The sequence below is a fragment of the Acromyrmex echinatior genome, chromosome 1, assembly GCF_024713525.1.
Source record: "Acromyrmex echinatior isolate Ae372 chromosome 1, ASM2471352v2, whole genome shotgun sequence".
NCBI classification, from domain to species: domain Eukaryota; kingdom Metazoa; phylum Arthropoda; class Insecta; order Hymenoptera; family Formicidae; genus Acromyrmex; species Acromyrmex echinatior.
The window spans coordinates 11,244,638-11,257,998 of NC_141852.1; the positions used below are offsets into that span (position 1 = coordinate 11,244,638).

The following is a 13,361-nucleotide window of genomic DNA, read 5'->3' on the forward strand; positions in this document are numbered from 1 at the left end:
GTACACCTTGATTTCTCCTCTTAAGAAAGAAAAGTAATATTAGAAAAAAAATTACCTGGAAAATTAATTTCAGTTAATTAAATAAAATTGTGTTTTTAATAAAATACTCGATAAAAACACAAATTACAAAAAAAGCATATAATTTACGTTAGTTTTAAATGTACACATAAAGATAAGGATAAGCGCAAGGAATTTTTAAAAGACACAGAATAAATTCACGTGTGCATATAGAATATACAATTATTATTGACATGGTACAGTTACTTAAAAAATATATAATAGATACAAATTTGACGTGCGTGTGTGTGTACGTTTGAAACGTATAGGTGCAACGTAAATACACACGCGGTAATTATTAACGAGTTACACGCACATCTGGCAGCACGTACGAATTTTCTAGATTCTATCTAAACTAAATCGCTAGAAAGATGTTTCGGAGTAAGTTCGCAAAAATGTATATCTACACCCTATCTACGGCTGACTCAAAGGCGCACTCGTTTCCGCTCGTAATTAAAGCGCGCTAATTAGTAGTAGGAAATTAAGAGCATTTACGAGAGGTAACGCGAATCATACAACCGGCATTACGTTACGGGTGTGCCGCTGTCGTGCCGATAGCAGAATGCGTATAATTGAATATACGAAACGAATTATTATGCAAACTGTAAGCCGCGATCTCTCTTCCCTCGGCTTTCTCACATGTCGTTGTAACGCATCCATTAAATCGACTATATGATTTGCACATTACTTCGAGATATCTACATTTTATCGAGCTATCTTCGTACCTAGATATTTGAGCAATGACGTTTCATCTAATTGCACTTTTTGATATCATAAGGAATTAATTCGACGAATTAATTAAACAATTCGATCATCTATGCATACGATAGTTAGTTCGATATACTCCAATATATACATGATAATTAAAATTATTTAAATCTGTAAACAATAATTTCGAAAAACTTACTTAAATACTTTATCAAAAACATTTTATACGAAATTCTGAGAAGATTTTTTTATTGAAAATATTTTTAGATGTACTACACTGACGTAAGTGCAAGCATAGTCGCAAGTATTTTATTAAGATAAATTCGTCTTCATCTTAATAAAATTAGTTCGAGATACTCCAATATATACATGACAATTAAAATTATTTAAATTTGTATAAAAATATTGTATAGTTCCGAAAAATGTGTGCTTTATCACAAATATTTTATACGAAATTCTGCAAAGATTCTCCTAATATTTTTAGATATACTGCATTGTGAATACAGTGCAGGGTCGCAAATATTTTATCAAAAATATATTCGACTTTATCTCGATAAAATTATTTATACGGCCAAAAAGACGGCTGCTAATTCGTTATCGCGCTGTGTACGAGCAAGATGCCAAGAGTACGGATAAACCGTAGGGCATAGTTTCTTCGGCAATATTCGGCAACGTTCAGAAATTCGCGTTTCGTGCATCTAAATCATTCGCTCGACAAGTGATTGCGATATGAATCGCTTTACAATCGCGCGATAATCTTCTCGCTTAATGTCTCTCGCGCGTCTCCTAACACGTCTCGAGGACACAACGTAGGAACCGACTTCTTCGCTTTCTTACTTAACGCTAACGATAAGTGCGATTTCTTTTTTCATACGAAATCACGCCAACGATGTTTCCTCGCTTCCCTCACTGATCCAATCGATGATTGCGAGTCGATCGGAACGCATTAACTTTAATAAGTGTGAATCCAGCGCGAAGCGCTATGGCAATGGACTTAGCAGAATTCTTACATGTTGCGTGTTAAAAAAAAAGAAAGAAAGAAAATATAAATACACTAAAGAGTTCTAAAGGATTCACGAATTACCAAAATCAACGGAATCGAGGAAACACGAGATTCGAAGAAAATGAAAGGGTGGAGCAACCCTTATTTCTTCTTGTGAAAGCTCTCACCAGGAGCGATTTCGGCACTTCCGGTTATGCACTTCGTGACGGCAACTCTGCGTTACTTCGTCAAACGCCGTGCCCTCTTCGCACACAAATCGGAAGTCCAGCACCTGTCGCGATGTGAAACCAGGCGAGCAATAGTGGAACAATCGACAGTCCCTGAAGTCGCCGTAGAAGCGATACATTTCTTTCTCCAGACAATTAAAGCTCGCGTGCTTTCGCGGTTTCACGAGTTTCCGGCTGCTCGATTTGAGGATCGCAGCTTCCATCGATGCACCAGGATCGGAATCCTCTGCCTTAGGCAATACAGTCGTCAAAACTGAAACCGACGTGGCACGTTCAGGAACCGGAGGAACCGAAGAAACCGAAGACGTTTCCTGCTGATAGACTTTGGAAGTGGAAGATATAGTGGTCTCCGTTATTTCAAGGTATTTCTCAGTACTCGGCGCGATCTCAACATACTCGGACTTTTCGGACAGTAACGTTGTCGGTGGAATAGTCGTTGGAACGAGAGTATCAATGTCCTCTGTCGTTTCCTGTGGTTTAATTTCTATGTCCTTCATTGTCCGCTCGATGGAAGGCGCGAGAGTGGATAGTTTAAGTAGAGGATAAGGAGTAAAAGTTTCAATTGTCGTGGTTGTCATTCCCGGATCAGTGTTTTCCGAAGAGTTGATCGAAGTATTTTGCTCGGACGAGTTCGGAAGTTGATTGTCCTTGTTCGTTTGATTATTCTTTGCGAGAGAATCGAGGGATATATGTTCGTTTGTTTCCAGTTTGCTCTCGAGACCGTTCTCCTCGCTTCTGTTAGATTCCGTCGTCGTCGTCGTCGCTGCCATCGTTGCCGCTGTTGCCATCGTTGTCGTTGCTGCCGTCGTCGTTGCTGCTGCCGTCATCGCTGTTGCTATCGTTGCTGTCGTCGTCGATGCTGCCGTCGTCGATGCTACCGTCGTTACAGGCTCCGTCGTTATTTCTGAATTTTCAGTATTCAACATTTCTGTAGTAATAATAGTAATAGCTTCAGTGGTAGTGGTAGTAGATTTTCGTGTAGGTAAAATGAGCTTCCTGATCGTTGGTTTCGGTGCCAATTCGTTATAAGATTTAATCGGTTTCGCAGGCTTCGGATTAAATAGGCCTAATCTCGGTTTGATCACGACCGGATTCGGAGTCGTCGTAGGAGGAATGTAAGCATAAATCCTTTTGTTCCCAGTAGGCTTAAAGATTTTCGGTGGCGTGGCACGAGAGGTAGTAGTTTTTGGTCGACGAGTGATGGTCGTCGATCGAGCAGTAGTTGTAATCGGAGTCGAGCTTGATGCCATTATAGTCGAATCTGTTGTGGTTGAGGTTGTCATAGTTGACGCCGTTGTGCTCGATGTCGTCGTAGTTGATGCCGTTGTGCTCGATGTCGTCGTAGTTAATGCCGGTGTTGTGGTCGATGAAGTTGTGGTTAAACTTGCGATTTCTTCGAGATCCTTGATCTCCGTGACGCCGGCCTGATCCGTCTGCGTTTCTTCGACGCTATCACTATTCTCTATATTCTCTATATTCTCTGTACGATCGGAATCTTTCGCTGACGTATCTTTCTTTCCTTCATCGTTCTTTTCCTCACTCTTATCCTCTTCAAATTCGTCCAATTTCATCGCAATTTCTGTCTTGTAATTTTCCGGCTCGTAATTGTCATCGACGTAATCATGCGCATCATTTTCGTTAGATGTCAACGATTCTTCTGTTGTTTCCTCGTCCTCGTTATCGTCTGATAATGGTAATTCGTCTGTGAATTTTAGGACACCCTCAGTACTGCCCTCGCCATCTTCGGTCGGAGCTGCGATGTCCTCCTGAGAATCGGTGTACTCCTCGGGGTTTGTATAATCCATCGTGGAACCCTCGGTACTTTCCGGATACTCCCTGTAATCTTCTTGAATGCTGCGCGTACTCTCCGCAGACGATTCTGTTATATCTTGATACTCGTTCAATTCTTCTGAATTTACCTCCTCATTGTAATTCGCAGTTGAACTCTGCTCTTCGTCCGAAATATCAGTGCTCGATTTCTCGCTTATATCTTCGTCGTAAGCTGATTCTTCTTCCAAGTTACCTTCACGAGAAGTCACGACTTCGTCGGAAGAAATCTTGCTAGATCGATCCTGCGAGTTCTCTTCGAGTTTTCCTTCGTTCCTATCAGCTTCATCATCATCCGGAAATTCGTACTCCTTGTAAGGATCTTCCTCTTCGGTGGAAGACTTCTCTTCAGAGACGTGTGCAACTTCTGTCGATTTCGCTTCGTTTGCATTATTTGGATTTTCGGTCGTATCTTTTCCTTCAGTAGTCTGCGTATAATCCGGCAATTCTGTTTCCCATTTTTCCTCCTCTATTTGATCAGCACGTAGTTCCGAGCTCCTCGTATGCTCTTCCATAATCTGCCGATCAAACGATCGCTCTATGTCCTTACTCCTACTTGAATCGTAACTTTTATCGTCTAAGCTCTTCGAGTATATCGCGTCTCGATGACCGATCGCCCTCGTATCAAGCTCTTTAAAAGTTTGTGATTCTGAGTCCCCGAAAATGTTACTATCAATTTGCTCCGTAACTTTCTTCTCAAAAGCTGTAATGGATGGGGTCACAGTAGTAGAAGCAGAAGTAGTAGAAGTAGAAGTAACAGTAGTAGTATCAATAACAGCAGTGGCAGTAGTCGTTCTTTCCTTTTGCTGGATTATCTCTGTCGGTTCAATGTTTTCCATTCTTTGCTGCCTTATTCTCGAAGATATACGTCTTTTCGACGATCTCGGTCGAGAACTTTTCCTTCTCAAACCAGACTTTCGTTCTTCATCTTTGGCACCATTTCGTTTGATTGTTTCATGCGGAACTGTTAGTTGTCTTCTCTCACCGGCGCGGACAGAGTTCCCGGATTGCTTTCCCGGGTCATCTTTTACCAAGGATCCTGCGATTTGTCCTTCGTGTGCAACTTTCTCGTCAATCTTCGATGTGTCATGCGTGTCAGATTTTGTTTCCTTGATGATAATCTCGATAGGTGCGTCAGTCTTGGCGGACGTGGCTTTCACTTTAAAATTATTGTTAGAATCAAGTATTATTAAATCTATAACGTCTCCTTGAGATTCATTTTTTCGAGGATGAGCAGTCGTAGATTCAATGTAAATTTCAAGTTCCGACGTATTCTTAATGTGTTTCTTTTCATCAAGCGATTTTTCAGTTTTAACTTTAACATTTGGAGTCGAATCTTCATGACTTGTTTTCTCATCTTCTTCTTCCTTATCCGTATTTTTATTTAAATTTAAGTGTTTAGAGGCTTCTGTCTTCAAGTCTTCCAGATAGTCTACTTTTTTTATTGCATTATCTTGCACCTGCTTTACAGATATTGTATCAAAAGTCTTGCTGTTTATCCCAACACTTTCGGTATTATTTTTATTTTCTTCAGCATCATTGTGAGAGGAATCTTTGTTCACATTGTCGCTAAATAAGATGTCCCTAAATTTTATCAGACTTCCTTTAAGAGCCCGAAAATCTTCGAGATTGACTTGGACACGCGTACTTTCTTTATTTATCACATTATCTTCATTCTTACGCGGTTCACTTTTTCCTATCACCTTGAAATTCTGACGACTGTCCACTCCGTAAACAAAGTGATAGGATTGCTCAAGCGATCGTTTCGCGCGCGAGAATCTTATGTTCTCCATCGCGTTCTGGCGATTTTTGCGAATTTTCGGAACGTCGCGATAAAAGGGATCAAAGGACTCATCACCCTCCTTGTAATCATCATAGCTGGCCGGTATAGTTGGCAACGGCAACGTCACTAATTGCGTAGTGTTCAAAGGTCTACCAGATTCATCGCTCACGCTTGCCTTCGCCGTGACAATCACCCGGGATTGCGAAGGCAGCAGAGGCGACGGGTTCTGCACGATTCTCTGGATATCTGGTGGCGGCAGATTTATGGTGATCTGATGAGGTTTGAGCTGCGGCACGTGAATGTGTTGGGTAACTTGGTGAGTGACTGATTGTAACGACTGCGGAGATTTCGGAGAAGGTCTCGGTGTCGGGTAGAATGATCTCATAGTTGTTTCGATGGCTGGAGTCGGCAAAAAGTTGCCGGATATCCTTTGCTGCGATGATTGACTTGTTTTCGTCTGTACTATTCGGGACGATTCTTGCTGGTTTGGCACTGGAGATATTGTCAGCTTAGAAATCTAATATTAGAAATAAAGAAACGTAAGTGAGGTTTGAATAACATTTTTCATCAAGTCAGCTCCGCTAAAAACTGGAAATAATTTTAGCGCGCGAATTGTTTTTATTAAATAGTACAGAGTTGCAAATATTTCGTGTTGGTTCATTTGTCTCTCCATGTCCATTGAGTCCGTTCGTCCAATTGTCTGTCTGCAAAATTTCTCAAAAACAACTTAACTTTTTCAAATTTTATTTTTGATAATAAATATCAAAGGATATCTTAATTTTATCGAGGCAAAATTAATTGACCATAAAATGTCAATAAGATTTTCAATAATATAACGAACCAAAAGGATTTTAAAATATTAAGAGATTGTAATGTATATTATATTTCAACATTTTTAACAAAGTTCTTCCAATAATTACGTATTTTTCGCTATACTACTTTATTCGATGTAAAGAGTATTATTATACAATTTTACGCACTTAAACATAAAATTCAAGTTGCATACCTTGCCCTTGTTCACCGATTGTATCGCTTCCAATGCTCTTATATCTTGTTCCTGATCATCGTCACGATAGTCAATAGTCTCGCGTGGATTGTTGCTATGGATGGAGAAGTGTTCAGTAGTGCTCGCGATCCCGTGATTGTGAAAGATAGGGTTGATCAAAGCCGCCGGATTGTTCACGTTACTGTTGAGCAGCGTCTGTATCGTGGAGGACGTCGCGAACAACGGCGTCACGGTAGATGGTTCGCTGTGAATGATCTGCGGTGGCGGACCCACCGTCGAGCTGTACCTGATCTGATGGATCTGCGGCGGAGGTGGCGGGGGTGGCGCCGGCGGTACGGTCGTCGAGCTTACGGCACCCTGATTACTGAACAATTGATAGGACGTGGCCTGATTGCTGGCGCGTTCGCCGCCATTGTGGAAAATATACTGGTGATGGTAACCGCTGTTCTTGTCATCGTACAGTGACTTGGACTGGCTGTGTACCTGTGGGAACGGCGGTTGCGGCTGATAGTGCTGCGGATAACCGACTGGGTGTTGGAAGGAACCACTGGCTGCCGTGGTGGATGATTTGCTAGGCCGGGATGTGGTCGTGCTAGTTGTGCTAGTCGTGCTAGGTCGCGCCGATGTAGTTCGCGACTGATGATCCTCCACCGGGTCAATCGTTAGATCGTCCTCGTCATCACCGTTCAAGCTACAAGCAATGGAAGAAACAGATATACGATATTAAAGGCGATATACAGTGTCCAGTAAAGATCGTAACAACTCATACAACACACATCTCCAAGAGATGTTTTTAAAAACGTCCAAAAGATATCCTAAGGATGTCCTAGTATATCTCTTGGATAAAGTACGCTGCGTGGCAACACTTAAAGATAGACAACTCTTAACGGAGATTATTTTAAAACGAAAATTTAAAATGTATGGAAGCTATAGTAGTTTTTCAATTATAAGCATTTAAAGTTGGCGAATTACCTAAAATTTGTGCGTTCAGGTATAGTTGATATTTTCCATTGTGCCATACCTAAACACGCGAACTTTAGGCAATATAATTCAAAAACTATTATAATCTCGACATTTTGAGTATTAGTATTTTTATCTTAAAATGAAGAGTCTCAGGAATCTACCCTAAGTGTTATTACGGTCCTTACCGAACACCCTGTATATCAATCGCAACAAGTTGGACATTATCTCGCGGATATGTGACTCTTCTCAGTAGTGTTTTTACATGGATACACGAGATATTATACTAGATATTATGTTACTATAGAGTATGTATCACTGGTCTAGTGATTTATAGGATGTGATCTCGATGTCTGTCCAGATACGACAAGCAAATATCTTTATCTGTTAACCATATTACATTGAGTCGAGTTATAAATTCTTAGGAAGAAAATCATCGTTAATGCTCGAGTGTCACGTTGGTGCATTCCCGAGTGTCAGCGGCTCGCGAGATAACCACTTCGAGGTAACGTCCGTTAATTGTGGGATAAGGCTGACGGATGATAATAACGTATAAGATGCAAGACAGGCGGGAAGAGGTCGAGATATTGGTTCCCGAGAGTAAAATGAGTGGCGCGGGAACAAGATTTACTGTCGACCGAAAATAGAAGTTGTCTTGAGAGATGACTTAGCCTCCTCGTCGAACAGCGTATAAATTTCGCTCGTCGTGACAGTTAATCGTTATAATTTTTATCTGCATACATCCCGCGGCCATAGGAGGAGGACGCCAGCATTCCTGGGATACTGAGAGAAGGAAAGTCGTTGAAATATTTATGGGTCTACGTACATACGTACGTGCCTTTTACGTGACGGTGATTTCGAGACGCTGAGACCCCGAGGTGTGCAAAAATACGTACGCATCGCGAGCCATAAAGTCTGGAAATGCGAGCCTGAGATACCGAACTGCACCGCGTTGTTTTGTTTTCGCTACGCGAACATTACGCGATCATATTTCTGGGAGCGTTGCTTTGGACATTGCGCAAACGAAACGAAGCGGGAAAAATGTAGCAATCCGCGAAATGCCAGCAAGAATTTCTGAAATGCGGCGACTCGATATTACCTCGTGTACGGGATGTCCCGTGACTGTAAATAATAAAATTATACTGTTGTCTCTCCTATTTTAGATAAAAATCTAAATTTTTCAAAACTCTCATTTCAATTTAACGACCAAGATCTTAAAATATGAGAAAAAAATTCTTTCCAATTTTAAATTTATTTGATTCATATGAAAGTTTACTTTAAGTGAAACTTAACAAACTTTAATTAAAGATTAAGTTTAAGATCACATCTTGGTTATTAAATTGAAACTAGATTTTTGAAAAATTCGGATTTTTATCCAAATTAGAAGAGGCAACAATATATAATTTTTTTTTAACGTTATTTATATAACGTTATTTATTTACATTCAACAGGTATTCGCTTTCAGTAGTTTTTATCAGTATCGTTATTTATCAATATCGTATTTATATTTATATTCACATAAAGTTTTATATAAACGAAAGATAAATTACATTGAACAGAAAAAGTACGATGGATATGTCTTCGGTGCTTACGAAACGTAAAGTGAACGTCTAAGTCTACTAGGAATTGCGGTCGTATTTGACACCTTGTATATGACTGGCGAAGCAATCAGAGTGTGCAACAACTTCTTTCATTCGATAGTCAGTTTCTGCTCGCAGCAATTTGCATCAATGTGAAACCAGAAAATAGATTAGCGACCGACTTGCCATGTCATTAATGAATTTCCAGAAAGTCAGAATTATTATTAACCTTTTGACAACCTATTTCCTTACGTCTGTGTAAATCGATACCTTCTGTAGAATGTAAAAAGAAAACTGGATTTTATACTCACATTATTAAATATAGCAAGATAAGGCGTGTTCTTAGAATTACCTAAGTGTCACAGCGTTATTGCCATACAGCTCCAGATTCAAATTGTAGAACCGCTCGCTCTTGCTGCAGTCAACTTCATCAACCCTCTCGCAGACTCTGGTCTCCTGATCGAAGACGGTTCCGTTCAGACAGAGGAATTTTATGTCCATAATCTCGTCTGAAACCAAGTCTCACGGTGAAGAACAGGATCATTATTTGGGGATGCTCTGGATTCACAGGACGTGCTCGTCGTGACTTTAATACAATCCTGACTTTGAGTTTGTGATGTGGATTCGCTTAATTATCAATCGTTTTTCGATATTAAAATTACTTAATTCAATTAAGAATAGTCATTATGCATTTAGAAAAAAAGACATAATGATAATAACTATGTGTAAGTAATATCTATATAAATTTTATATGTAGAATTAATGTACAATATTTGAAAAAATTATTTTATAATTATTGAAACTAAAACTAAATAATTATGAAAACTTATTAATTCTTGTCATTCAATCTTTAAATTTTAATTGTAATATATATATATAATTTATTTAATTGTATGCATTAATTCTACAAGTAAAACTTGTATAATTATTGTCGATACACTGAGAAAAAAATTTGTTCAACGATCTAAACACATTTAGTTGTTTACAAATTTGATTGATTCAACAAATTTTATTTAATTAAATTTAACCATAGTTTACTTAACATTGAACAGTTTGTTAAACAGACTACAATTACATTCGATTAAATAAAATTTGTTGAATTAACCAAATCTGCAAACAACTAAATGTGTTTAGTTTGTTGAACAAATTTTTTTTCTCAGTGTATGATACTCGCTATTACTATATAAGAAATGCTTTTTTTCTCTGAGTGCGTCACCTCGTAAATTACATATTTTATTTATATCCTACCATATTAAATAATTAAACTTAACGGTTAATTCTTTAAAAGGAAAGCGAGTTTAGTGTATGATTTTTTAAATTCTTTCAAATTCTTCGCACTCGATTCTCTTCGAATGCAATCTTCCATTTTGATCAGCGTCTCCATCAAGAGAATACAATGATTTATCTTCGAGGAGACATTACTCGCATATTTCGGAGACAGTCTCGCATTCTCTCAAATTCCTGGAAAAACCTACTACAAGCGTTGCATCTACCTAAAACCAATCCAGTCAGTAAAGTCGATTTTGCATGAGCGATTATGCAAATCATTTTATATGTCAAGTGTTCACGTGGCGCGACGAAAGAATCGGAGCTGACTGTTTGGATCCAGGGTCGAGAGCCAGCGATTTATCAAAGACAGATCCGGATTAGAGCTGGAATTAGTAGCAGCAATTAATAGCGGCGCGAGCCTATTAAGGATCGACACGTATCGACGATAAGTAGATCGTTTCGAAAGCAGCTCGAAGGCTGCCCATCGAAGTTTTGTAATTCGATCATGGGAGATCTCTCACGGTGAGAATGTCACGGTCGTCGAAGAACGTTTACTGACCTAAGCCGAGAGTCTGGTTTTGACTTGTCACGAGGAGTCTGTCTCCCATGTGAATTTAATTTTGAGAATTCAACTAATGATTTATTACTCAATTAGAACTTTTGCTCGTGATTTTTTTTCAAAAACAGAACACCAGCAAAGTAAAGCAATAAATATTTTTTCTATTATTGATTTATTCAAAATGGATCTTGATTAGCGTGTTATTTAATTAATGTCGTATTAATATCACATTAGATAGCATGATTTTTAGTGCGATTAAATTTACCTTCTCTTCATAATGTAACTAATTTCATGTCGGTATCAATTATAATGTTTCATGCATTAATTTATACATTATTCAGATTATTCAGATTTTTTAATTAAAAATATTAGATACATGCTAAATATATCGAATGATAATTTGTTTAAAGTTTACATTCGTGCGTCATAAATTTATTTAACGAATCTTACAAAACAAATTAAGTCTCGAAATCTTCTCGAAATTTTTTTCTTGTGCGTTAAAATGAATGATTTAAATTGCGATTGTGCAATATTTGGGAATCCCGCCTTTATAATGCAGAACTACCTTTCTGGCCGATAGTGCAGACATGAAACATTTGACAGCCCGCCTCGACGTCCGCGTAGTATCCGCCGATCACTTTTCCTTGACACGAGAAATTCGTCTCCGGCAGGTTGTCGAAGTCCAGATACTTGAAAATCAGAAATCGGCGCTTCAGTGGAAAGAAAATTTAGCTGCTATTCGCGGTGATGTTCGTGTTTAAACTAAAAACTTAATTTTTTCTAAAGGCATTAATTTTTTCATCAGATTTATTCAATCAATTTTTTGAAAACTTACGCCAGGTTCCCCCGCGCTGCATAACAAACGGCCATGACGAAAGTCGAGAATCGACACGAAAACTGAAAAAGAAAAGAAAATAAACAGGACATGAGAAAGTAGAAATTGCATTAAGGCTATGGCACACAAAAAAGTGAGCAGTAAGTAAATCAACGTTTTCGATTTGTTACTTCATACATTATTGTTTTACGTTCTTTTTTGATTGGTCGACTTACTTATTCCCAAAAAAACAGATAAAAAAGTCAACAAAAAATCAAAATGACTTAATTTTTTTCTTAACGTCAGTAAACAAATTTTGTAATAAAAATCGTCATTCTGACTTTCATAACGTTAAAATGAAGTCATTTTAACTTTCTCTTGGCTTGATGATATTTCTTGGATTGCTTACGGCCTTTTTTTTCTTACTGCTTTTTTTCTTACTACATTTTGTGTGCCATCGACTTTGCATATTAAATAAATAAAATAATAAAACAAATCACGAGATTATAGCTTGCATCGCTCGAGATGAATCGTTCTGTTTTCATATCTCTCAATAAAAATTTATTCGTTGAACGTCAATCAATCAGCGCAACTCTTAGTAAATACGTTCTTGAAACTTTCTAAAAAAACGTATACGTAAATGTAAATAAAAAAGTTATGAGTCTATTTTTAATAAGATTTTTTTTAGAGCTTTTTTTAGAGCTTGACTTTCGCTCGCAATATGTGAATTCTCCCACGGTATTTTTCGAATCGTGGATGCATCCTATTTGATAAGATACGAGATAAAAAAAATTATCTTTTGCCGAAAGGAAAGAAAAAAAATATTTTGCGGTTGCCGCCGACTCATTCGGTGCAGCAGCGTCGTGTAATTTACGCGGAGGTAATTTATATAGTTTCGCAATCGGGCCCGGGGTCCCCGGTGGACCCCGTTGTACCAGTTGCTGCCATAATTATGCACAACTATCGTTACGCACCGGCGATAGGTTAATGCACCAAAGTGCTCCATAAATTCAAGTTTGCTAGTTCGATCTGCTACCGTTATAAATACAACATAATCCGGTGTAACTGCAATGTTACATAAACGCGATCGGATTGAATAAAATGTCACTACGTCGACGAAAGATTAAAGAGAAAGAAGACTGGATAAAAATCAATAAAACAGATTTAAAATTGGCTGTAGTGTGCAAAAGAAGAGAAGTGAGGAAATTAAAATAATTTATACTTAGAAATAAACACGTTTTTCTTAATATAACAGCATTTTTTGCTTTGCCAAATAAAATAGGCATCGTGAAAAATCGAAAAATACAATATAACGAAAAAATAATAAGATAGTGGAATAGGCAACTTTCATCTTATCTAACACGTGCCAGACAGGTGTTAATTGTTACCGTCAGATTAAATTATATTCTTCACCCTCCCCACCTTTCCCCCCCTCGGCTCTGTCTCGTAGTTCGTTGTGGTATGCTAATAGCGCTCTGCAGGTATTCAAATTGCAAGATCTATACTTTTGGTTCATAAAGATTTATGTAACGCGGTTGTAATTGATTTATGGTTATCATTTTAATGAC

General features: G+C 38.3%; 1 protein-coding gene across 3 annotated transcripts in view; it reads right to left on the minus strand.

Annotated features, from left to right (window-relative positions):
• Positions 1 to 214: 214 nt before the first annotated feature.
• LOC105146025 (uncharacterized) overlaps positions 215 to 13,361 on the minus strand; it is a 76,265-nt gene continuing 63,118 nt past the window's right edge. For 2 of the 3 annotated variants that reach the window (XM_087410254.1, XM_011056041.2), the window contains 5 exons: positions 11,815 to 11,876; positions 11,545 to 11,668; positions 9,504 to 9,672; positions 6,612 to 7,302; positions 215 to 6,122 (listed from right to left, as the gene is read on the minus strand). In XM_087410254.1, coding sequence (XP_087266380.1) covers positions 1,932 to 6,122; positions 6,612 to 7,302; positions 9,504 to 9,672; positions 11,545 to 11,668; positions 11,815 to 11,876 — 5,237 coding nt within the window. In that variant the 3' untranslated portion in view covers positions 215 to 1,931. The remainder of the gene's footprint in view (positions 6,123 to 6,611; positions 7,303 to 9,503; positions 9,673 to 11,544; positions 11,669 to 11,814; positions 11,877 to 13,361) is intronic. The other variant, XM_011056042.2, reaches the window with a different exon arrangement.